Raw genomic sequence first — 26,460 nt, 5'->3', positions numbered from 1 at the left:
CCATAATCCTTCGCAGTCTACGAAGTGCTATGCGAACACGGCTTCTCAAATGGTCGAGGACTCACCCGATGGCTCAGGTTGTAGGTCAGAACAAGGTTCCTGGCGAACGAGTTCGCGAACGCCTGGTAAAAATCCAGCACCTCCAGCAGCCGGTCCCTCTTGATCGTGTGAAGGTCGCAGTAGGTGAGGGCGCGGACGTTCGCCGCGCTCTGTCCCACGGACGGGTTCGTCCAGAAGCTGTCCCCGAACACGTCCCCCTTGCCGAGGATCGCGACCACCTCGTCGTCCTGGATCACCTCGAGGCTACCGGTCACGATGAAGCAGAGCGAGTCGATCGACTCGCCGGTGTGGTACAGCAGGTCGCCGGGGGCGCTGTGCGACATCGTGAAGTGCATCGCCAGGGCACGCAAACAACCATCGGAGGCCAGCCTACGAGAGGAATCCAGTTATTTGTAGATTTTATCCGGAGAAATTCACATGGACGCGTGTGGTCTGCTTGTAAGATCAATAATCGCTATTGTCCGACCATCCGTCTTAACCCTTTGCACTCCCAAGTTTGTCACTAGAAATATTTCAACATTTTCTGATGAGATGATATTTTGTAAAACCAACTCGACGAGAAATTCACGCGAATTGACGGACAAAGCTATTTCGCGTCAATATTTCTCAGATTGATGTATTATATGAAGTATAATATTAAATATCAAACTTTATAGCTTCACTGTAAATCACGTGGTGGCTGAGAGTCACCTCCCGAGTGCAAAGGGTTAAAAGTTTTCATGGAGAAAGAGAAAATTCGATTAACGCTAGAACTACCTATTTAGGGGTTTCCCAATAAATGCGCATCACCGATGAAATACAAACTCGTTAGTTTGACTGCTAGCTAGTTCCATTGAAAATTCGATTTTATTCGGTTAGGGGAATCCCCGGGGGTAGAGGAAAGCTCTCCCACCTGAACGCCGGGTGTTCGTTGAAGACTTTTCGATTCAAATGAACACAGATGTCCGCCTTCATGTCTTTCGGGCAGTAGTTGAGCACTTTGTCGGTGTCTAGGCCCTTGGTCATCGCCCAGGTGCTCACAACGTAGTCCATGACGCGCTCGCTGAGCGCCTTCGGCACTTCGTGCAGCTTCATGAACTCCCTCACGTTGTTCAGCATGTCGTGGTACTTCGCGGTCGCGGAGGTCATTTGTTGAATTATCGTGGTCACGTGACCGAAGATTGTGGCGTACAGCAGGGCTGCGGGTATCGACAGATTACCGTAGCTTATACCTTAAGAGAAGAGACCACGAGGTACACCCACGTTTGTGTCCAAACGGTTGTCTTTAAAACTCTGTTCACTTTCCAAATCCTGTGCAACCGTTTGCTAATCCTGCAAATCAGCTGGCAACTATATTATATGAACAAATATAATTCTAGCGCTTGTTAAATGCTCTGAAATAAATTAGGCATCGATTGATTGGCCAACGATTGATCCATTCATCCAAAGATGACGGATCCTGCATCCTTGCATCATGACCGTCGGTGTTCCTCGTCGTCTCATCTCGCGAGCAGCGAAGAATGGGAAACGCGTGTCCCTTTCCGTGTGCGGTGAACCATACGTCGGACCTTTCAAGGTCCCCTCTCCCTAGCTCGAATCGATATTCTCGAAGAACCGCACCGTGGCCAGAGTTGGGCAAATTGTAATACTTCGGAAATACAGACTACAGAAAATTGTGCAATTCACGCGTTATATTTCGACTAGCGACTCGTTATTGATAACCGTTAGTTACTAATGGTCAAACCCTTATCGTTAATAATCTATTAGAAAGAGACCGATTTCATACTTATAAGTAAACAACACTCGAATCTAACGAATTCGACTGAAAACTTTCATCGCGAATCTAACACGGTGTTACGGGGAAACGGGTTAATCAGACTTACGAGGGAACCTTTTCCACCAACACTCGATTTTCATGAAATTCACGTGAAATTTCACATCGGTTTCATGAAAATCAGCGTGCGCCGGTCGGAAGGGTTCCCTTGTTAGCGGCGTTTAATAATTATTAGTCGATTACTCGTCGCCGCTATACGCAATGGTCGTACCGGCGATAATCATCATGCAAATGGTGAAGATCTTCTCGTTGTCGGTCTCCGCGGCGACGTTCCCGAAGCCCACCGAGGTCATGCAGGTCATCGTGAAGTAGAGCGCGGTGACGTACATCGTCCTGCGGGACGGGCCGGCGACCAGTTCCGGCGCGGTGCTCGTATTGGTCCACAGGTAGCTGTACGGTGACTGGGTGACGTTCGCCAGCTTCCACAGCCAGGAGTACTGGACACCGTTGTCCGCGTCCGATCGTCCTATCGAGTACCTTCAAAACCAACCACACACTTCCTCTCAGACGGTTGGCGATGAATCGCGATCGGCCACAGCCACGTGATCGGCGAATGATAGGCGACTTTGGTCAAAGCACTTTGCCATGCTTCATCTATTTCGCTATTCTCGAGTTTCCTTTATCAACTGTTCGCTGTTGCGTTGATTCGTTGATCTGTTTTTCACGCGAAAATGAATGTTTTTCATTTCAGGCTAAACTCGGTCTTACGTTGTTCGAGATTCGTTCGAACGCTGACTTTTCAGTTTCTAATCTGACTTATCCGCGACACCGAGCGCGTTAACACTTTCACGTCCGCACGGTTCCCAAAGATTTTCTTCTCCGTTGCCGAAACTTTTTGCAAAGTTGTCCGGTAAAATGTACAAATATAAAATATAAAATTACTTAATACTTTAATTATTTAATACGTGTAATTTCCAATAGCACCGCGTTGGTGTCACCGGACGTGAAAGTGTTAAGATCGACGAATCAACATTGGGAACGACCGCTAAGGCCGGCGTCGCGTGTGCGTGACTTCGTTTGGCCAGCTTTTTACAATCGATGTCACGCAAACGCGATCTAGACGTGCTGGGAGTATTATCGTTTGCCCGAGGATTCTTGTGTGTTCGTTGCCGATATAGATCTTGAGAACAGAAGGCGTCTTATCTTATCGAAGACATTTTATCGAAGTCGAGATAGGATTTTATGCGTGACTACCATAATAGTCACCGATAACAATGTTTGACAATACAAAGCACTTTCACAAAAATCCACAGGCATCAACCCTTGTAACTCTAAACCTCAGGCATAATTTGTTTCGGTGGAAAATATTCTAATACTCTTCTCACTGACGGACAAACTGGTCTATCTTTGCTATACACTAACTTCTCGTTCGTTTCTGTTGGGTTTTCTCGTTTGTTCGACTAATCGAAGCGCTACTAGTTTCGGCAGCGCGCATGGCACAAGCGAGAGTAATTGGGAAGCTCGTGTGATGAATTAATCAGCCACGGATGCAAAGTTCTCGTCTTGTTTTCAAACAGCGTGGTCGTGGGCGGGTTCTCTTTCGGCTGGCGCGCCGGCAGCCGGTCCACTAGGTAACGGAAACGTCGTCACCGTTCTAGAAGCTGTAGCAGTCTCGTTCTTATCGGGGTAGTGGACGCTAATCACATTCTCATCGAAGAATCCACGAAAATTTCGATTGTTCCGCGGTCAAACAATGTATCGTCGTACGCTGAGAGATGCTCGAAGCCCCGATTGGAACGAGAGCGGAAAGCGGCTCATGCGTCACAGTGTGTCGTGTGCGCGTGTCTCCGTGTTTCTAATTCGAACCGTCGCGGTTACGGCTGGGACTCGATTCTTCAAGAATCAGTGGTTAATTATTCAATGATAACGAGGATAAGATTATAAGATCGCAAAAGGAATAAATACAAATGAAATTATTAAGTATTCTACAATCGACTGATCCTCCCAGCGCATTTCGTTGTGACATAATATCATCGCTCAAATAAATTTGCATGAGTTTAAACGTTCCTCCAGGAACAATGAAAAAATGTCGCTTACTCGTTTATCAAAGCTCGAGAAATTCTACACGGTTCATGCGACAAACGAGCGTCGTATACGTTGCGGACGTTAATTGTCATCCTGTCCGTTGGCCGCGGTGGTCCCCAACGAGTTGCACGCAAGAGGATTACGAGTCCCATCGGTGACCGCGACCGTTAACCGGTCTGGTTATGTAAATGACGTCGAGGTAGCCGTCAATCCTGCCGCAGCTGTGTTACCTTTCAGTGTGTGGGCAGGGTAAAATCACCTTAAAGTGACGTACCAGACACAGGCCAGCCAGTGAGCAACCAACATGTAGAAACAGAGCAGAAGAATGAGCATCGCGGCTCCATACTCCAGATACCGGTCTAGTTTGCGGACCACGCGACCTAGACGGAGCAAACGCACCACCTTCAGCGCGGAGAACAGGCTGCCGATGCCGTCCTCGTCGTGGTCGAACGCGTTGAACACGTCGTACGGCAGGCAGCTCAGCAGGTCGATCACGAACCAGGACTTCAGGTAGTTCATCCTGATCACCTGGAACCCGAACAACGTGGACTTGAACAGGTCTTCGTTTCTACTTGCCCGTAAACGATAAACGATTCAGTGTGGACGCAATACGAGTTGCTCGATCTCCAATTTTTTATAAATATTACAATACATATCTCGAGATGTGAAGGGACTTGTATCTTACTTGTGCTTTAAATATTTGCGAAATAAACATTCTGAAATGGGCTAACTTGTTTTTCTGGTAATTCTAGTATCAATATTTGTAATATTTTTAGTGTTTTTAGAATCTTTTTTTTCGAGAATACTTTTGTGTTTTTGAGATATACAGAGAAATGATCATGGGCGATCTCAGATGGTAAAGTAGGTACCTTTGGGTCGGACACTACTTCACCGCCGGGGCCGACGAACGTCGTGTGAAAGTTGAGGACGATGTCGATGAAGAATATGACGTCGACGATGCTGTCGACCACCAGCAGCGATACGTCCTCGCTGGTCTTGTTCTTGAACGCGACGTTGTAGGGCACCATGATGGCCGTGTAAAAGGTCAAACACAAAATGATCCAGTCCCAGATCGCCTTGAACGCGCAGTAATGTAACAAAATGTGCGGCGGTGTCTTCGGCGCCTCCTGCCTGTACTGCGGCATTACGTCGCCGCTTAAGGTCAATAACTAGACGGGGCCAAAAACAGCCGATCATCATACGGAAACTGGCGAAATGCAACTAATTTAACAGCGAAATAAAAATCAGCGAACTCAAATCAGTCGAATCAAAGAAACAAGTGAAGTTCCCAACGTGCCGAAAACACTTCACATTATTCGAAGGGAAGATGTTTAACACTAAAACTACCAGAGGGGTCAAATGACCCGTGCCTGATGTCTTCTTTTTGCAATTATTAGAAAGGTAAGAAATGTTTCTCTAAGAAATTATTAAAGAAATTCATTTAGCACTACGCAAATTGAAATGAAATTTTTGAAATTTTCAAAGGTCAATTGAACTGCTCGGTAGTTTTAGTGTTAAAATAAAGTTCTCGTGAAATTTTACACCAAACGCGTGTTTTCTGGAGAATTTAAGTTCTCTACAGCTAGACACCTTCCCGAATGGTGAACGCTTCTATAATCTAGGTCCAACGAATCGGAAGTTTGAAAATAAAAGAATGGTACTCATCGCGGATGCATCAGATTGATCTGCGAGGCACTTACGTGAGTTAGATGCGATTGTTTCGCAGTGGTCGGCAACGCGGAGTCCTTGAGGGCTGGCAGATGGGAGCTGAACTGTGAGACAAGAACGGATCTGGACCTGGTGACCGATCTGGCGAGTTTCGCGAACTTGGATAGGCCGCTCTTGCTGTCGTCCGCCTCGATTGTCTGCTTTTGGGTAGTGATGTCCCGGAAGGTCAGCAGGAACAGGACCACCAGGTCCCGTTCGTTTTTGATCGGCGCTATTTGCAGGATCAGCCATAGCGGTGTTTCTGCGCATCAAGCGGAAAGAGGGACGCTGTCATTTCACGGAGATTCTGGCCGGTAGCAACTTAAACGGCAGCTACTTCGCTTCTATCTAACTAACTACTCGACTCTTCTAAATAAGCTCGAGCACCGTGCAGGAAGATCTCATTGGGTTCGAGGCAAAGCTTGAACGTTGAAAAACAATTGAAAATATGAAATAGAAATGTGCTAATCAGGCAACGGACAATGCAGTGAAATTAAGGAGAATATCCCATAAACTAGTCGGACAAACCTGAATATTCTTCCTTGAGAATTCTCGAGAATCAGTTACCGATCAACTCCAATAACAGTGCAACAGATATTGCAAAACGTTTCGACGGAGAAGCAACTGTCGTTCGAAGTTCTCCGATTCGGTTCCTTGCCCCGGCGCGTTAGGCGTCTCAGGGTCGAAGGCTTTCGTTGCAGGGAAGATGGTCAAGCTTCCCCGAGCGTTCTTCCCGCAGGGCGAGCCCAACGTTATCGCTATCTATCACGCTACGGACATGGAAGCTGTTGCTTGTACACTACCGAGTAACACAGAGTAAATACGGTTCGCAGGCATGCCGGTTAATCAACTAGAGAGAGAGAGAGAGAGGGAAACGGCTGGGGTCTGGCGAAGCTGCGCGAACCGGGAACCTTCCTCGTGGGCAAACTCGTGCCACCCATGCAAATCAGCGTCGCGTGTGTCGAGTGGGGGCGGACGGAGCCTGGCCAGGACTACGTTGCAATTACCACGAGCCAGAGGCACTCGAAAATTATGCGTTCAGTTATTTCATTTCCTCGAAAGCGCGACTCGCAATGGAAAACTGTCGCTCGAGGAATCGTTGCTCCGCGAGCGTACATCTGCCGTCGAAAACTTTCGGCTCGAATTCTCATGAAGTCGCGGACGTTGGTGCACTTTGAAATTGTTTTGCAGTAAAAGTATAAAGATTGATATTTAATATTGAACTGTCTAATACATCGGTGTATGAAATATTCGGATAAAAAGGCTTTGTCTCTCAGTTTACCTGTGATTTTCTCTTCGAGTTCATTTAAACGAATATCGTCTTTGTACAGTTAAGTATTTCCAGCGAAATACTTCCGAGTGCAAAGGGTTAATAGAACGTTGACATTTTGAAGATTCAAACGTTGACGCAGCCCGAATCGAATCGATAGAAATTTGGAAACTTTCGGAGTCCAGGAATCGATAACTAGGTCCAGGAGACACTCGAACCGCTTCCGTGGACAAGTTTCGATTGAAAAGGCTTGTACAGCCGGCCTCCCCTGAAAAAAAGCTCCTCGACGTCCCGATCGTCGAGTTCTCGCCCCGGGAACATCGCGCGACAACGGTTTTTGTCCTTTCCACCCCGATGCTCGACGATGTACGCTTAATTAAGCGGCGTTCGCGGGCTGCGCGGCTACAATAGCTGGGCAAGCGTCGACGGGAGCTTCCGGCGAACCGTCCGCGGGCGAAAAAGTCGCGTCGCTTCGACGTTTCGCTGGTGGAATCGGTTTCGGCCTGTTTTTATCTCTCGAGTTGCGGACCGAGGGTAGCTTCAATGGAAACATTTTAATATCGTGAAGAACCCTCTTGAAATATGTCGAGATCTGCTGAGAATTTTCTGATAACACGGTGTCTGAAGTAACGAGATCTGAATTAGAAATTTTCTAATGTTTGGAAATTGGTGTAATATAAAATAATATATAAAAGCAATGAGGAATTTTTGAACGTGTCCAAATCGAGACACAACCATGACAACCATTATTTAATTTAATTTAATTATTTCTTCGAGTGGAGAGTTTCACGGTTCCGTTGATTTTGCGGAAGAAATTTATATTATAATTACGAAATGCGTGCGAAGAACACTTGAAGTTCCTTCGCAACCGGAAATTCGCGGCCGAGCCTGCTGCTCCTGGAACATTATCGAGGAGATTATCCGATTCACTTTTTTCCGTCCTTCGGCCGCTTCCGGTTCGTTGAGCGAGCTCCCGCGGATTCGCCTGGCGATACTGATCAGTAATTAATGCTGGCACGGAAACAATTGCGCGGCTCCGGTCGCGGGGGGCTTGTAATCTCGCTCCATCGGACTCTTTTACCCTCTGTTTAGTTTTATTTCGAAAAAGTTCGACGGAAGCTTCGATATTCTGTTTTCACTTGGCGACTGGGAAATTCCTAGATTGGAAGATAGGTCCCTCTTCTTTTTAAATTACAAGATTAAATTAGAAACTTTCGAAAAGCTACGGTATCTACTGAAAATAAACTACTGAAAACTCTCTATTTTGTTTTAAACGAATTATAGTTTGAAATTTACAGTTACAAGAAGACCGAATTACGTATCGAAAATAAAAACTTGAAGAACAGTGAAAAATTGCGCGAGTCGCCGATCGATTTCGAATGTTCGAATTAATCGTTAAAGGAGTGCACAAGCTGTCCCGTGTGCTTTGTCGCGTAACTATAGGCTCTACGCTTTGTCGCACAGCCTTAAGGCCGCGGCTTGGCCCAGTTGCGCGAGACACGCTGTATAAATATTATTTTATTCGAATATTTCGCGCCCCCCACCCCCGCCCTCGTTTCCGTTCCCTTTAGCGCCCCTTTAATCCGCGCTCGCCTTTCTCCACGGCGTCTTTTCATCCCGCCGGTCGCTCGACAATCGAACAAATTCACTTTGAACTTATCGTGCTCGATTACAAACCCCGCGCCCGCGTAGTCGAGTCGGGAGCCGGGGAAAGAAAGAAAAAGAACGGCCAGGGAGGGAGCCAGAAAAAAAAGAAAGAGGGAGAATTTCTAAAGGAGACTTCTCCTGGACGGAATTAAGGGATCGCTAAACCTTCGGTGAAAAGATGTCGATGTTCGAACCGTTGTAATTTCGCGGAAAAAGATCGCACGACATTCTGGATAGTCTCGTTTTCAAACATTAACCTTCCATTCTCGATCCCTTTAAATCACTTTTCCCTGCGACGTTTCCTCTTTATGTGCCGAGTGAAAGAGCATACGTACTCTTTCTTCACCTTTTTTCAGTGTTTCACGAATTCGAACGTTTCTATGGACGCCAACGAATTTGTTTAAACATCGAATCCACCGTGGACTTGAACATTGGAGTCTGCCCTTTACAATGACACCTTAAAAATTTAAGTACGATTTTTTCTCGCCGAGTTATTCGAGTTTGATGGAGAAGCGTGACGTTGGCGCTGAAATGAAACAAGGGAAGGAGAAAATCGATGATTTTTTCATCGAATTCAGTGGTCCCTTAATTCCGCGCGACTATGTACGGTAATCTCGGCTCGGGTCGTACGCTGGTTACCTACGGTGGACGTGACATTTATGACTGTTCCAAAAATCGACAAAGAAACTCGCGATTACGCTGTCAACGGCCACTTTGTCGACGAGTGAACTCGTCTCGTTTGCGATATATGCTCCTCGCAGCGTTTTCAATTGTATAAGACGAAACACACGGACAAACATACGTGCAGGGGCGGGCACCGTACTATTTCATGGATTCTAGAATTTTCGGAATTATTAAAAATCGTACATTAGTACGTTAAAAGGCTAGAGACCAAAATCAGGAGACAATTATTACAAGGAAACTAAAGATCTTTCGTTACTCAAACATGATTAAAGAACTGCAAATATTCAAATGACAGAGGGTCGAACGTTGTTGATTTCCGTTTGTTTATGCTTTTAAGCGATTATCGTTGAATATTCGTTTGCTCGAATTTTTGGGTTAATACGATGAGAAACTGGTCACGTGTATGTAGGATTTTATTCGTTGCTCGAAAGGTTTTATTTAAATCGTGGAGCTGCCCACCCCTGCATACATTACGCCTCTCTGCCCGCCCAGCGAACCTACTCTCGACTAATCGAATAGATTCCATCCTTGGAAATAGGATTTTCGTCAGTTCTCGCTTCGACTGCAATCGTTTCACCGCGATATGGGGTCCTGAGAGGCTTGAAAGGTTTTCTTGTAAGGTAAACAAATCCTGGGATATTATTTTCGAGTGATCCATTACCGATCTCGATAAACTGCTTCTGTAAGTCGAATTTAGCGCGGTTCCCCGCACTATACTTTATCGAAAATGACGGAGAGCATCCGTCGAAGAGTGTCTATCAAAGATTATGCGACGATCTTCCAAAAAATCCGTTGCCTAAGATATCGAAGTAACGCAAAGAATAACGACAAATGATTATACAATCACAGATTCTTAAAGAAATATATCGAACGATAAAAATAAAAGTTGCTTCACTTCCGATCCCAAAGGCAACGAATTCGTGAATTTATTTAAAAGAAGAAACATTAAATCTCGAATATTTCAGGAAATAAGATGGCGGATCGTAGCGAAACGAGTGAAAATGGCGGACACCGCCATGGCAGTTCCCTGGGCTGGTAGAGGAGACAGTCACTGCGAAGATGATTGCGCGTAATTCAAGTACTTGTGCGTATTATCTAATGTTTAGTACAAATCGGGAAAAATTAACTGAATTCAAGAGTAGGCGGGAGGTCGAATAATGTCCTCTCATTATGGGCGCCCCTTGGTCCAGGGATCGTTCGACGATCCTTGTACGTGTGTCGTCTCTTGCTCACGCTAGAGATGGGCGTATAATAATCGTATACAATATAGCTCCAATGTACATACTCATTAATGTTTTTATATATATGTATATATGTATATATACAGGGTGTTTCGAAACACACGGAGAACACTTTGCTGACGGCTTCAGCCCATCGGAAGAATGAAAAAAGATTTCGAAATACTCATTCAACAAATTCAATTTATCAATGAATAGAGTAACTAACAATTGAACAACAATATGAATAAGAACAGTATGACAGATCTTTAATTCAAGCGACGAACAATAAGACGCTTCTCATGGAAGATTTCGTTAAACGTAAACATTACATTAACTTTGTTTATTCTCTTTGCGCGCTGAAGCCGTCCTCAAAGCGATTCTCATATGTCACGAGACACTCTTATGAAGAAATAAATACAAAGACAGATAGATACAGAGAGAGAGAGATAGATAAAAGACAAAACTATGAATTATTATTGTGATTGTATTGGTAGAATCGGGGCTGACTTACTGGTGGGTCTTTCGAGCGCTCATTTGCGAACCTGTGCTAGACATACCTCGTTGAGCACCTTGAAACAGAACGATCATTCATTATTGTGCTCCGCCGGCGATATTGTAATTCGCCGAATGGGTCGCTCGGTTGCTTAGGAGGATTCGCTTATTCCTTGCCGCGAAACTATCGCAATCGGTACAGTCCTTGTCAATTTTGCTTCCTAGACGTAAACCGTTCGGAAGAAACGCGTTCAGTGTTCCAACGTACCTCTATTTTCAGGGAATAATTTGATAGAACGTTAAAACCAAGTCCCTCGAATTAGCAACAACTGTTTCCTTCGATAAAATAAAAAGGGAAAAGGCTACGATATTTCCTCGATACCTCGAAACACTGAACATTTCCAAAACGACATTCACGCCCGAAAGCCTCCATATCGAGAACTGCGACGACGCCATGAACCCTTTACATTCCGTGATCCGAATACTGTACCTTGCAGCGACTGCGTTCTCGACTGCTTATGAATATCGAATTATATATTGCCACGTGGAAAACATACAGAGAACATCGAGAAAGGGGGAGAGCAGATAGGATGGATCGAGGCGAATCGATCGGCCGCTCGCGCTGGAAATTAATTCGGAGATTTGGCAGAGGCTTGTCCAATGAATTTTCTTTTTACCCGGTTTCCAAAGAATCTGGTGTGCGCGATGCAACAAGTCTATCGATGCGCGTAAAACGCGATCGGCAGTTTCGAAAGAAAAAAAGCGTCGACGCGCGTGGCTCGTCTTTCCAGCGCGAGAGCTGAATATCGACGTTGAAATATTTTTCGCTTCTTTTTTATCGAACGGAAAATTATTTTCGCCTCGGTCCACCCTAAACGCGGGGAGAAAGACAGTCAGCAAGGGTCAGAAGCGTTGGCGTGGATGATCTGTGAACACCGAACACCGGTGCGTTAAAGGCCAGCGTCTTTTCCGCATGCACAACGGCATGCAACGCGTAAATCCGTGCCCAATGGCGCCGCGCGTTGGGAACCGACGATTTCCTTTGGCCACCCTCGGGCGAGAAGTTCGAAATACGCTCTACGACCGCTAGACTCTAGTTCGATTGCGTTCCTTCCTACCAACACGAGTCGGTTGACTAAACTTTGACATTACGTATCGATTTCATCGATTTCTTCGGGGAGAAGTGCTCGTAAAACCTGGCAATAGCGATGATCTTTGTTGCATCGCGTTGCCAAAAGGAAGCAAAGATATTGCTAATCGATTCTGCAGTAGATTGTAAAGTAATCGAACTGTTTATTCTACTTCAGCGAAATTATGGAGCGATAGTCGCAACGAATTCGCAAGTTTCTCGTAAAATCTGGCAATAGCGATGATCTTTGTTGCATCGCGTTGCCAAAAGGAAGCAAAGATATTGCTAATCGATTCTGCAGTAGATTGTAAAGTAATCGAACTGTTTATTCTACTTTAGTGAAATTATGGAGCGATAGTAGCAGCGAATTCGCAAGGCTCTCCTAGAATTCGTCAATTTCCAGTGCTTCGAAATCGAAGATCGAGAGAAAACCTTCGAACGCTTCGCTTTTACCGCAACAACTGAACTATTTACAGTTCTGGTGAACAGCCTAGCCCCGGAGAGATGTTCGAATGCTGTTCGTCAATAAAAAATGACTCTAGTATCCGTATAAGCTATTCATTCTTCCACCTCGAGCCCCGATCGCGCGTCTGTCGCTCGAACGGCGATAAAACACCGCTTCCGCGCGGCCATAAATTCTCGAAAATAACCCGACAGGTTCGCCGGAGGGTGGACACTGGTCGTGAATCCGAAATCGTCGGTTCTCGGCGTGGAAATAGCCACGAACGCCGCAGTTAACCCTTCGCGCTCGAGACGCGACGCTCGGTCTCCGTTCGGACTCGATGTAGCAAAAATCTGAAGTCTCAAATGTAACGTCGTTACGACACATGGAAGAGAGTCTCTGAGACTCAATTTACAGTTAGTCTTTAAAAAAACTATAACTACAACCCCATTCATTATCTTCAATTGAACTGATTCAATGAATTCGGCTAGAAACTGTTTTGTAAATAATTGCAAATAATCCCACTTCGAGACTTACTAAATAACAAAATAAAAGATGAACAGAATAAAAGGCAATACCTAGCTAAGTGAAAAGTGAGAGACCTCATTCGGTTGGCTAAGCGTTAAAGATTCAACTTGCAAATAACACGAATGCATAATTTGCAAAACTGTGAATAAACCAAATTCGTCCGTGTTAATAAATGGTATTTCAAAGCAGCTGTTTCTTCCGCTTACGAATAGTTTCCGATTAGTTGGCTTCAGAGAATGTTTGTCTCGTCGAGAAATGTCGGATATTTCCAGCGAAACGCTTCCGAGTGCAAAGGGTTAAAGTTCTCTCCGCGCAGCGACGCTGCCATGCATCCTCTGGTACTTACTGTTCTTCTTGTAGAGCGGGATCTCGAATTGATCGTGTATCTGGCCCTCGAGGCATTCCTCTATCCTGGCGATCAACTCTTTGTCCGTCAACTCCCCGTACATGAATCCGCAGCGGCAGGACTTTTGCATAACCTGACAGGATCATGAACAAACATGTCAATACCGTTCTTTGCATGATTTAGGCCGGGGTCCCGTTAAATTCCCGTTAGTCATTCTCAAAAGAAACCGTGGGTGTCGCGACGAAATACCGTTTTTCGAGCGTCGTTCATATAAATTATCCGTATAGCATCGCGGAACGTTTTTCTCAAGATTCAAAAACAAACTACAGCCTCGAATTTTCACGCGGTCGTCACGCGTTGTTTCGAAGATTCTACAAAGGCCACCGTTAAATGCTCGCCGACAGCTTTCAAAGGCAAACACCGTTCCCCGGTACAGTTCCGACGACTGTTTTAACCACTTACGCTGGAAAGACGCGCCACGCACGTCGAGATGTTTCTGTTACAAAATCCTCAATTATGTCTTTCACACATGACAATCTTGTTGCATTGCGCCTATCAAATTGTTTCGAAATGTATCTATACAGAATGATTAACAAACAAAATTGGTGTACATATCAGCGTAAAGCGAGTGAAAACAAAATTCAACAAATCTCGGAATTCATTTCCAGCGCAAGTGGTTAACTCGATTGCGATCGCGATGACTCGATTTTGTCGATTCTTTCATAAATCTCGCGCCGTAAGCGAAAGAATTGTCTTTTCATAAACAAAATTCAATCGAATCTGTAACAGTCGAGCTTTTTTACAACAGTCGTATCCACGGAATCGCGACAAAATGAAACAGCGTAAGCAGAAACGTCCGAGACGAAACGAGTGGCGAGGCGAGGGGTGAAACGCTCGTTCCCGAAAACGAGCACGAGCGGCAAGAACGCGATCGGTCGCGTGGCCCGACGCGGAAGCGGCGTTACATAAATCCGACGTAACGGGTCGATTTAATTACACGGCTGGAAGGGGTAATGGAAAAGCGGTAATTGCTCGGAACGGGGGGCTCGCTATCGGGGAATCGGACGAGCCTCGGTGTTTGTCCGCGGATAACGCGAAAATTGAATCGGGATCGTGCCGATTCCCGCATAATTCATTGGATCTTCGTCTCCCTTCGTCATCTTTCCGTCGTCGGTCTAGAATACAGGACGTCGAAGCCGCCTTTCTGTCCGAGACCCGAGACTTTCGACCCGTTGCCCTATGATTTCCCTCGGAACCGATGAGTCTACGTTGCGGTTAGGAATTTATCAAGCATCTCTGCCGAATTCAGTTCGAAATTCTCGTTACGAGTCCGACGCGATATTATAGGACAACGAGGTAACCTGCATTCAACCTGTTAAATGGATGTACAGTGTGGAAATATAAAAGATACGGATTTCTATTCACTACAGACCGGAAAATCAAAATGAAAAATCAGAAGACACGTCGAGAATGGCGCGTTAATATCGTTTAACTACTACCGATCCGTTCAGTCGCGATTTCATTCTTGCGTAGCGACACTGCGTCGACTAGTACCGAACGAATAAAGAATGAAATATATAAACGATCGTGCAACGGAACGACAAACGTAAACATCGTTTGCTCCGACAACGCGCGACTATTCCAGCGAAATCGGACTTCATTTCTCTCGGTCTGAGCCGCGTACGCTCGATTTAACGTTTCCCGAGCGTCTCCACCGCGAAATCCGGCGGCGCGTTCAAAGCGAGTCGAATAAAGGGACCGAAAACCGTTGCGGGGACAGGGTGAGAGGCGAGAATTCGTGGAGCCGCCGGTAGACGGTCGCGGGTCCCGCACGTGGAACAGGAGATTACCTCGGCACGATCATAGCCAAAGATTTTGCAAAAGCTTTCGTTGCAATAGACAATAGGGAAGTCGACGATCTGAGCGTTCGCCAGGAGAAAACTGCTGTCAGCTGTGAACAGAACGGAAAAAGAGCGGGGGGTTAGTCGGGAATTATTTTGAATCGCCGTCGATTCGACGACGGGGTCGCGCCGGGGAGATTAATCAAGGCGCATTCACCCAGTTTCGAGCGTTGCCCGTGCGAAACGCTCGAAAATCTGGTGGAAGGCGTCATCTTTCGACGGTTCTTATCTTTCTAAGCAATCACGTTCGTCGATAGATGATACTCCTTGATCGATCTTCAACCGCTGCAACTGAATATTACCTTAAGCGATAAACTTATCACGGAATAATTGAAATGCTTCGAACAATCTTTGGCGGGGAGAATATTTCACTGGAAATTCAACGCGAACGACTTTCATGTTTGTTTCATTGAATTTCGAATTTTCGGAGTTGGTCCGACGTGCAACGTTCGCCATTTTGTAATCGAAGCGTGAACGCGAAAGCATTGAGAACATTAAGGAACGTTCATCTTTGGGTAGTTGAGCCTTTTAAACTTGAATTTCACTTTCGATGTATTAATCGTTATAAACGAGAGAAACAAGAGGATCGGAGGAGTGAAAAAGTAACGAGAAAGGAGTTCATCGGATTCGTTCACTCGTCTAAACAACCTTTTCGTTCGGCGACCAGTTGTTTTTCTACCACCGAACCAAGACTGCCAAAAAAACAGACCCGTTCCGCTTTCGTTTCTCCAATAGGATGCAGCAGCTGCGGCAGCAGCGTTTAATAATAAAACTGTTGACGCCGAGTCGGTCCGTTTTTATTAATATTTTTCAATTGAGCCGCGCTCCGTTCCCACGGACAAGCGGTTATCGAAGAAAAAGATCGATCGCGGTTTATTCCGCGTCCGATAACATCTGCTTGTCGATTTCGTTTATTCGTCTCGGTTCCGAAAACTCGAAATGAACGTTTGCATAACTGGAATATTCGAATTCTTAAATTTCTCCGCTTCCGAACATTCCAGTTTCGAGTTACTCGAACGTTCGAGTACTCGAGCACTGAAGTTTCCGTAACACGATTTCGAAAAGACTCGTCATCGGACGTTCCAACAGTGGAAGAAGCGAGAGCTCGCGAGTGAAGGGCTGGCTCCTCTGTTCCCTCGACATTTGCCATTTCCTCGCGACTCGTGCCTCGTCACCGGAACGATAACGATAATCGCGGACACACGCGGCTCGAGCTCGGTCCCCGTGCACGCCACCGAGGAGCTTCGCCGTTCGAACGCACACTCCTGACCCGGCCCGGTCCCTAGAAGCGGGTCAAGGCCACGCACCTCGAACCCATGCACCGCCTACGCGTCCCGTTGGCCGACCAACCCCCTCGAAAATCGTCCTCCCCCATCGGCGACCGATGAATTCCAGCCTTGGCAGCGTTATTCCTCGATTCTACTTGGCTTTCTTCGTCCAACTTACACAAAGAACTCAAACAACTTAAACAACTTGAAAAGAACTTGAAAGAACTTGCGACACGTCGCGTTAAAACCGGTTCACGCGAACGAATCAATCTGAAAATAGGTCTGCGGGAGTCGAGACTCAGTTGGCAAGGGTGAAAGGTAACCAGATTACCCGGCGGGCCGCGGCAACACAGTGGATAACGGGCACTTAGCCTATCACGATCTCCCTAAAACGGAGGGACAGTCGGGCTGGCAGCCGGCTGCTAGCGAAGAGGATCAGACGGCGAGGGGGTGAGGCCGTGGGAACAACGGAGCTCGCAACAGGGAGGCACTTTTGATCGAGTGTCCTCTCGACGGCGCGGCGGCTCCTCGTCTCGATAGCCGCGCCGAACGGCGTGCGTCCTCGAGCGTGGCCAAGCCCTCGGCGTTCCCTCGCGGGCCTATGCAACAGGAGCCCGCGAAGAGGATCCTCTCGAGGAGGCTGCCAGCTGGAGCCGTTCCGCCCGGCATTCCTCGATCGCGGACGTCGATGCATCGCTCGCGGCATCGCGCATTCGTCTTCCGTTCCTGTGTGCGAGCCGATTCTCTTCTTCGACCCTCGACGCGTGCTTCGCAATGGTTATCGTGTCGCGAGTTATCGAAGGCATTTGCTGCCTCGTCGATTTTCAAGCACCTCTTTCTGATTAACCCTTTACTCGGATGTTCTTTAGTAGAAATATTTAACATTTCTTTCGGAGACGATGTTCTTTGAGACTAATTCGAAGAGAAACCACCAGTACATTGAGGAACAAAGCTGTTTTATTCCAATGTTTAACATTAAACATCACATGCTACAGTTTTACTGTGTCAAATCATGTGGTGACTGAGTCAGCTCTCGAGTGCATAGGGTTAATATCTTGCCCTGATATCGATGGCACTCAACGATCATTCGATTCTTTCGTTAATGCAGTCCACTCGAAGCAGAAAATACAGCGTCACCTGCAGCTAGGAAGCTACTCGCCAGATAGAGGATCGGAATGACAAGAAACAGCCCGGTAGACGCGAACAAGTGGATGTTGCCAGCCTAGGCTGCCAACTCGATAAGAAGGATGCCGTGGAAATTGAACATTAATATTCCCGGATCCGAGACACTGCCAAATTGGGCTAGTAGAATGGCCTGGCAAGCCGACGACGACCGAGCGGCGAGGGAAAACACCGTCGAACCGTTGTCCGTGCTTCGTTCGGCCGAGATTAATCCCTGAACTCCGACTCGCGCGATCCAGCGTCCTTTTCGGAGGTACTCGCCCAGCGCCGTGCCCCGTAACGTCGAATGAAACGCCGGAGGATAATTTCAAGCGACGACCCGGCGAGAAATCAGGTCTCGGGGCTCGCCGCCGTTCGTTAAGGATCGAAGGTGCGCTCTCTTAATTGTCGATTAAAAATTCCGCCCCGTAGTACGTAGTACTCTCGCGAGATTTTCGATGCGTTTATCGGGGCGGATCCGATTCACCGGCGCGAAGTGCCTCTTGAATATGGATGAGGTGAGCCGGCGGGTGAGGGACCACGTAAGGGAACATTCGAAGCCTGGCCACCGATAAACAGCCCTCCGCGATCAAAGATCGAGTTCTGAGAGGCCCTCGATGCGTTCGGCGTGCTCGTGTCTCTTTCTCGCTGTGGAAAAGTTTGGAAAGTTAAAAACACCTGGCGCATTCGACAAATTCTCCATCAACAGACTTTCTTTGCTCTCTAACGTAGCTTTCCTAAGAGTGTTCGAAGAATCATTCGAAACAGTGAAACATAATATACACTGACGTAAACTAACGTAAACTGAATTCAATCGAACATTTCGAATTTATCTTCCCTAAAGACGAAAATAAGCTGACAGAGACATTCCGTAGAACTAAATTCGCGACTCGAGCGCATCGTCGAGCGATAAAGCCCTAGAATCAACGGAAAATTCGATGGCAAGAAAGGACAGTCGAAAGACGGGCGGAACGAACATCGTCGATTCCCTGTTCACAGGAGAAATTGCACCGGCGCCGATTACATCGCGAGTTTCCGGTCGTGGCCGGAAACTCGTGATATTTCTCGTTCGACGAGGATCCAATTACCGGAAAGTTTCCGCAACTTTCTCGGCGAACGTCTGCGCTGGTCGAGGAAGTCGGCCCCGGACGGGCATTAAGGATGGATTGCACCGGAAACACGCCGCGTTTGATATTTGTCGCTTCCGAGGGAAGCGCGCCGGTTCGCCTTTCTGCTAGGTGTCGATCACTGTCCTAACTACTGGCGGATGACGACCTTCTCCGTTCCGCGGCTGCTTCTCTCGAGAATAATTCTGAGAAGTTACGCGAGGCAGCGTAAGACGCTACGTGCAGTTGGTAAACAACGAGAAAGATTATTCCATCCAATTGCAAATGCTATCAACAGAAGTTTAACCTCTCGCTGTAAGACGACGATTTCTAGTTGAATTCAACGAGAATAATATAGAAATGATGTACAATGTATTCAGAAGCTAGAAGGGCTTTCTAACCTACAAAACGAACAAACGAGTACGTCCTTGAATAACCAAACAGAATATTATTAATTATATTAAAATTCAGAACAATCAGAAAATATCAAGAAATCTTTGATTATACGAATGATCTTGCTTCAACGTTTCGTTACTACGTTAACCCTTTGCCAACGAATGTCGACAGTTGAAGATGAAGCATTCGCGTTTCGAAGACTGAGTCGCAAACAGATGATTACTCAAACAGCAAGAGATCAGCACGTAGTTTTTTAATCATTTAAGCAATTTATATATGATTTAACCTCACCCGCTGAAGGTTTAGTGTATCTCAAAAGAATCTTCGTCCGCGAAGGGTGAATACTTCTCGTCCGAACTACAATAGGGCAATTCGTTTCGTCGGTTTCGGTACTCGGAGAACTGAATATTCAGAATGCGTCTATTATTAAGTGTACGCTAATCGATAGAATCGCTGGAAATCCTTCCCGCGAGCGACGCCTAGGAGAACAAGTTGGACGAGCGTGGCCGCGAAGGAAATCATAGAGCCGAGGGGTTAATCGGCAACGGCCACGTACATCGAAGAAAAAGGCCACCTTGAAAACGAGCGTTGACTACGATCCGCCGTGGAAGGTCGAGCGCGGCTTTAGCGGCGTTATATTTATCGGCTGGCGTAATCGATAGTCCGTCTCTCAGGTAAATAGTGTGGGTGTAATCGTTATTTCGGGGGCAGTAGCGCGTCGCTGCACGCCCGTACTTGAACCACTTTCCAGCGCGCGCTGATCCATCGCCGGGAAAACTTCTCGAAACGATCAAGCTCGTCTTGAAACATTCATGCGTCCCCTTTTCGCGGGGTTGCCAATTATTGTGGCCGACCGCAGCGCGTCGAAAAAACTATCTGCGCGTACATTTTTCCCGTGAAAGTCCATTTTTATGTATGGACAATTTGCATTGATAGCCCATTGCGCGGAGAGGCGATATGGCAACAGTGGCAACGTATTTTAGAACAGTCGTGCGAGAAATATGAAATTTTCATTTCTCCGTCTGGTTTACTATTTTAGAAGTTATAGACTGTATAAATGCATAAGATTGTTATAAATTGTTGACACGCAATGGAATACGTATGAAAGCTTACTTGAAGCTACAGTGGAAAGGATAGAATCATTTTTCCGATTCGCTGTACGTGAACGTTCGAAAGCTTCGAATCGGATCGGTCTGGCGAGTCGAAGTTTTCCATGGAAAACAACGAACTTACGAACGGTTGCGAGGCTTCCCTGCTTGCTGGGTCAATGGTAATAAAATCAAAATATTAACTGTGTTGTACGGTTTCGCGCGAAGTACGGGACCGCGCGTTTAACCTTAAATGCAAAGCGACCAATAGAGACCGATAAAATGGCGAATAGAAATCGTGCGTCAAGTTTTCAGCTACCGTTACAAAAGGGAGACGCCAATCTATCAATCCGAGTTGGATTGAACCTGGAAAAACAATTTTTAATCTAAACCGAGATGTTCAAAGTCACAGAATATTGGAAACGGAGAGAGAAAAAGTGTGTATGCCGTATCACCGGTTGCACAAAAGAGAAACATCCCAGGAAAAATGGCTTCCTAGAGATGAAAGTAGAAAGATCACGCTTTAAAATGATGCCAAAGAAAAAGCAGTATCGTTCTTTTTTACAAAGTTACAGAAGATCAAAGTCTGACAATTCTCCTATACTGCGACAACAAGAATTCAGTTTTCCATTTCTTCTCTCGAACAGCAAGCGATCGGTATTCATTTTGTTTTCAATATTATTTAAGCATTCGATGAAATCTTCCGCAAAGGGTTAATCTCGCAGAAGAATGTCCTTATATTTCATAAAATAAAATTTCCCTCGTTATCGCGCGCGGCGGACCTTCTCGCGTAGAGCGCGACGCACGCGAACGATTCGATTTCTCCGGACGATTATATCGAAGGCGCGGGGGTGGGAAGGCACGCACGTGCACGCGCACGCATGTACCGCCCGTTGTTTAATGGACTTTTCTACTTAGAGGCCAATAAAGTGCCTCGGAGCGGTGCCGAACATCTTTCCCCTTTCACGTGAAACGGCTAATCTACCCTTGGATGCCAGCGCCACGGACACCCCCGACGACGGGGAACAACCGCGGCGAACCGGGAACACGGTGTTCCCCTTTTCCTCCGGTTTAATTGAATTTGCGAGATTAGTGGACTGGGCACGAGAGTTGATTTTTATCGTTCTCTCTCCGGACGGGGCGAGAGGAGTATCGATCGTTCAGGTGTTCGCCGGTTGTAATGGCGATTCAGAGATTTAGGGGGTGAAGGGCATATTAACCCTTTGCCCTCGAGAATACTTTTCTCAAGAAATATTCATTATTTTCTGATGAAATATCAATGACATTCTTACAACTACCATAAAGAAGTACCTCGCATGAATTAAGTGATACAACTATTTCATTTCGATGTTCCATGTGTCGATACATTATAGAAAATTTAATATTGAATTTTTAGTTTTATCATTTCGTTCGGTCAAATCAAATGGCGACTGAAAGGCGCCTCCCGAGTGCAAAGGGTTAAAGGGGTTGTTTTTTCGTGTTTTTTCTCAGGGACAAGACTATGAATTGTTTAGGCAAATCGCAGTAATATTTTGTCTACTACATTTTCATCTACTACATTATCCGTAGAACAAGACCACCAACTATTTTATTTGATAAAATAACAACAGCAAAGTGGAAGGAAATAAAGAAGAAAACTTGAAGGCGGCCACTGTCGTCGATGGTTCGTTAGTGAACTAATCGCCAACGATGCTCAGTTACAAGCAGTACTTCAATTAAACCACTTTCTCGAGAGAATCGAATGCCAAACGCGAGCGACTCACTGCATTTTATCAAAAGAACAACTGAATAAACAATACTGGGTCACCAAATTCCTCTAGTCACGGTTCCGATCGGCCGTTCCGATTCGATTCGCTCGCGCAGGGGACGCGATCGTCGGCAATTCCGAAAATTGCGAGAAAGAAGCGAGACGGGAAAGAGATAGAAGCGCGACTAGTGATTCCGAGAGTGGGAGGGCCGAAGAGGACAGCGAGATTGCGAGGGCCGCTCGGAGGAACGCGAGGCACGGGCTCTCAAAGGCGATAGGATCGATCGGACGCTACGAAATTCAAGAAACGAAAGGAATACGCGATAGGGGCTGAGTTCCGAGCTCGAATCCCTGCGCCCGGAGATCGATCGAAGCCGATTTCTCTCGATCGCCGGCTGAAAGGAAGACGCATAGCGTTGCCGTTCGAATCATCGAGATTTCCCGGGGAAAGTAACGGTCGATTTTCGTCCGGAACGCGACAACCGGATTCTTCGGAGCGCTGGAAAGTTGAAACGTAATCTGGTTTTCCTCGCGGGAAGCTAACCGACGACCTTAATTGGTAATTAGTAACTTTATGCGCCGGTGTATAAAAACCTTGAGGAACTACGACGTAAAAGTTGCAGAATGGTTTAACGCGGATTTACTTTGCTTTCACCGAGCCAACAGATATTACCAAGATGATCGAGTGATTTCTCAGCGTTAGCTTCTCGCAACTCGAGTCACTAGGCTTCGTGGAAACGAATATCTCCGATAAGCGATTCGTCCGCGTACACGTGCAGGTGAGATGTCCAACGGTTCATCAGAAAAGTTCGTATCTTCGTCGCGCCAGGAATAATTTCGCTAACATTGATCTTGGACACGTAATTCTTCTCACGTGTCCCAACGCGATAAATAACGTGTCACGGTTCGTGCAACGTACCAATAACGTCAACGACGTTACACACGCCTCGATCACGGAAGAATCATGAAACGTCCGACTAATTCGAGTCTGTTCCACTGGCGACGCGTCGGACGACGCTGCAGCCCGCAGCGGACGATAAGTGCATCCGGGAGAAAAGTGTTCGAAAGAGACGCGATCGAACTCCGAGCACGACGCGTACAGTCGATATTATTATTTATCATGTCACTTTGAAGTCTACGAAGTTTAAAAGGAATATGATGCATTGAATAACAGGCGTGATTAAATATATTATTTGCTTTCGGAATAAGATAATACGATATTATATGTTATATAGTATCAAATCATTTCATTGAATTGCATCATCGGTGCACGTTTATCTCGTCGAAGATAATGCCACGGCATTTAACGCGTTGATTAGTGTTTCTTCTGCATTGTGACACATCTAGCCGCTTATTGCACAGGGTACTAGTTGTTTCGCTATTTAATTATGAACGGACTGCGGACGTTTATGCAGTTACGACACGTAAGGCACCGCTGAACGTTCGGTTTTAATAAATATTAATGAAACCGTGTCGCTCTTTGCTTTCGATCCCATCAACCACCCCACCGCCGTGTATATTCGTTCCCCAACCCATATACGTCCAAATTTGTTATCGTGACCTCTCGTTAAATAATGATATTTATCTCGACACGTGACCCACGTGAAATTCTTTAATCGAGTTTCGCCTGTTATCGTCGGTTCAAATTCGAGGGGAATATTAGGCAATCCCACGAATAGCCTTGTTTATTCTCATCCTAGTTTCTAATGCAACCAATTAATACTCGCGCTGTTCTTTCATCGATTCATCCATAAAAGATGAACCTTTAAACGCCACTTTTGGAGAAGTTCCGCGTTTCTCCGTTGAAAAATTCAGAAGAAACGACATTGCCTACGGGACGGTTTAATATAAAATTTCGAATGGAATTGGTTTAATGTCACCGTTCCGAAACGTCGACGGAGGGGAAATGGAATAGAGTCGCAGTCTATACGAATATTGCCGTCGACTCTCCCAGTTTTAGAAATGGCAGTAAAAAAGCCACGAAATTGTGGCGCTCGAGCGTCGCGATGTCAAGATTCCGTCGTTCCAACAATAGCTTTTCGATGATCGAAGCGCGAAAAGTTCGAGACACGCCGCGAAAGTTCAGTTATAGAGTTTAGTTTCGTAGTTGTGGCGAAATATGGAAAGTTTTTAATGACACCAACTAGAAAACGCGTTTCTATATACACACACACACACACACACACTAGTTTCGGAATTAGTTCAGCTTGCTAAGTACCCGCTCCTCCATCGTTCGCGAGGCACTATCGTTCGAACTATCTCAAATTCCACTATACAAATTTTCACGATATCTTCCCAAGTGTCCGTCGCGTTAAGAAATAAAATTCCCAATTAACTAAACTCCATTCCCAGCGATACGGAAAGCTGCTGCCACACTGCACGTGTGCAATATAAACCCTAACTATCGGTACTTTCGAGATGCGATAAATTCGGTATCTCTTATCCAGCCAGAAACGGTTATGCAGCTGGTAAGTTTCAACGAGATTCCAGGTCACGCATCAATTAACCCGAAACCGCATAAATCGGTGATCTCCGAACGATATCGGGACCAACGCTGTGTTCCCTCTTCCCCCGTGTGGTTTTAGGCACCTTCGTGCGTCCCCTTTTCAATTCGTTCAGGGACTGACTAGAGATAGTCGCATTCGAAACCTTCGCCTTCTTCTCTAGCCCTACGCGACATCTCTGTCAGAGATATCTTTGCTTCGTTACGCATTCTTCGGAAACAGGCTCCAGCAAACAAATAAAATTTAACGTTCTATTCCATCCGCTGTCTTGGAGAAATGAAAATAATTTTCCTTCGCGTCATACAATCTGCCGGACCGGCGAATGAAACGAAACGTTAAATTTTATCTGTTTATTGCCTGTTTCCGCGAGGTACGCGGCAGAACAATCGCTTTTTTCAAAAACTCAGGAACAGCGATGGAAGTTCGAGCACAGGACCCACAATTGCGGGCCCTAGAATAGTTTTTCCATACAATCCTTCTCTCTCTCCCTTAAGAAATCCTGTAATGCCAAGGAAAACCGCGAGGACGCCTCAGTCTTTTCGAAACCAGCGATATCTGCGCGACGCTCTGTCCGTTTGCGTAACAAGTTTCGTAGAATAAAGCGAAGCGAAAGCAATCGAGTGAAGTTCTCTTCCCAGAGAACGATCTCCCAGAGTCAGCTGGACGACACTCGAAAGTTGGATCGGTTTCGTTCGGTAGAGACGCGTTGTACTACGCACCCGGTGCGAACGATCGTGTCGGGCCGGCTAAGGTCAGCCGTGGCGGCTGCTTAATCTTGATCCGCACGCGAACGGTTCAGCCGCGACCGAAGCCGGCTCGCTGGGTCAAGGTGCAGCCGATGCAGTCACACGCACGCAGTCATGGCTGCGCCCTTCTCGCACCTGTCGCAACGCGGACAGATTTATTTATTTATTTGTCCATTCGCTTCGTAGAAATGAGCAGGCACCGCCTTCTATGCTGCGCTTTGCACGGGCGAAGAAATTACGATTGATGTGGCGCGAGGTAGATAATAGAAACGTGTCAGGCAAATGATATAGTAGAAACGTAATTGTAATCGTTATGTACTCGAGGTAGAACGTTTACAGTTGATACTTTCCCTCTTTCACCGATTATCAGCTACAACCTGACGTTCCCAAGAATCGATTTATGTAGAAGAAGTTGTAGATTTTTCTGAGTTTCTTTGATTAAAGTCGGAGTAATCGAAAATCGTAGATGCGTAAAACACGCGTCGGCTGGAGATTCCGAGTGGAAGTTATCATTTACCAGCGCGATCGCCGAGTATTTAATAGCAATAGTAAACTGAATAGAATGATATCGGCAGCAACGATTATCGGCCACGCGTCAGACCGGCGCGCAAGAAAGATTCGCGCGAGCAGCGTCGAAGAGCCGCCATTCGGAACCGTCCGGCTCTCCTAATAACGGAGATACCGTCGCCGATTCGGTTATCTTGTTGTCATTCACGGGATCGCCCCGTATTCCGCATTCACCGGTGAATATCGGCAATTTTCAATGATCGGGCCCGAGCGCCGACAATGCCGGCGAGCCGCGCGTCGAAAGTCTATTAAATTCCGGCCAATTCTCCGGGTCGGACAATGAGTCACCGTTTCGTTTATCGTCGACGTCCTCCCGTTGCCTTCGATCGTTTACCATTATCTGGCCATTGTGCGCGAAATATTTCCCCGTGTACTCGCTCCTCTCGCTCTCCTTCTCCCTCTTATACGACGACCGAGACGAAAATATAGAACGAAGGAGAATACGCGCGACGCGCGAGTGCTTTCTCTCGTTTTTCAAACTCCCGTCCGTGTTTGCGCTTTAATTCGACATCGACGAATTTCAGAAGACAAACTACAGCGCTGTAAACGAAAAGACAACTGTAGAACATTCGAAGAAGTCAAGGAAAATGCGGAAGAAGCGCGAGGAACCGGC

The 26,460-nt window shown here is 46.4% G+C and overlaps 1 protein-coding gene across 13 annotated transcripts in view; it reads right to left on the bottom strand.

The window, feature by feature from the left end:
- The window catches only part of eag (potassium voltage-gated channel protein ether a go-go), a 131,582-nt gene that overhangs the window by 21,276 nt on the left and 83,846 nt on the right, over positions 1–26,460 (bottom strand). For 8 of the 13 annotated variants that reach the window (XM_076367369.1, XM_076367363.1, XM_076367372.1 and 5 more), the window contains exons 3-12: positions 15,214–15,314; positions 13,364–13,496; positions 10,938–10,995; positions 10,334–10,440; positions 5,599–5,867; positions 4,768–5,067; positions 4,158–4,426; positions 2,085–2,350; positions 953–1,238; positions 66–429 (exon numbers count right to left, since the gene is read on the bottom strand). In XM_076367369.1, coding sequence (XP_076223484.1) covers positions 66–429; positions 953–1,238; positions 2,085–2,350; positions 4,158–4,426; positions 4,768–5,067; positions 5,599–5,867; positions 10,334–10,440; positions 10,938–10,995; positions 13,364–13,496; positions 15,214–15,314 — 2,153 coding nt within the window. The remainder of the gene's footprint in view (positions 1–65; positions 430–952; positions 1,239–2,084; positions 2,351–4,157; positions 4,427–4,767; positions 5,068–5,598; positions 5,868–10,333; positions 10,441–10,937; positions 10,996–13,363; positions 13,497–15,213; positions 15,315–26,460) is intronic. The other 5 variants (XM_076367375.1, XM_076367376.1, XM_076367371.1 and 2 more) reach the window with 4 other exon arrangements.

Source organism: Nomia melanderi, chromosome 4 (assembly GCF_051020985.1).
Source record: "Nomia melanderi isolate GNS246 chromosome 4, iyNomMela1, whole genome shotgun sequence".
NCBI classification, from domain to species: Eukaryota; Metazoa; Arthropoda; class Insecta; order Hymenoptera; family Halictidae; genus Nomia; species Nomia melanderi.
The sequence above is the reverse complement of the archived record's forward strand: the minus strand, read 5'-3'. Positions and strand labels throughout refer to the sequence as shown.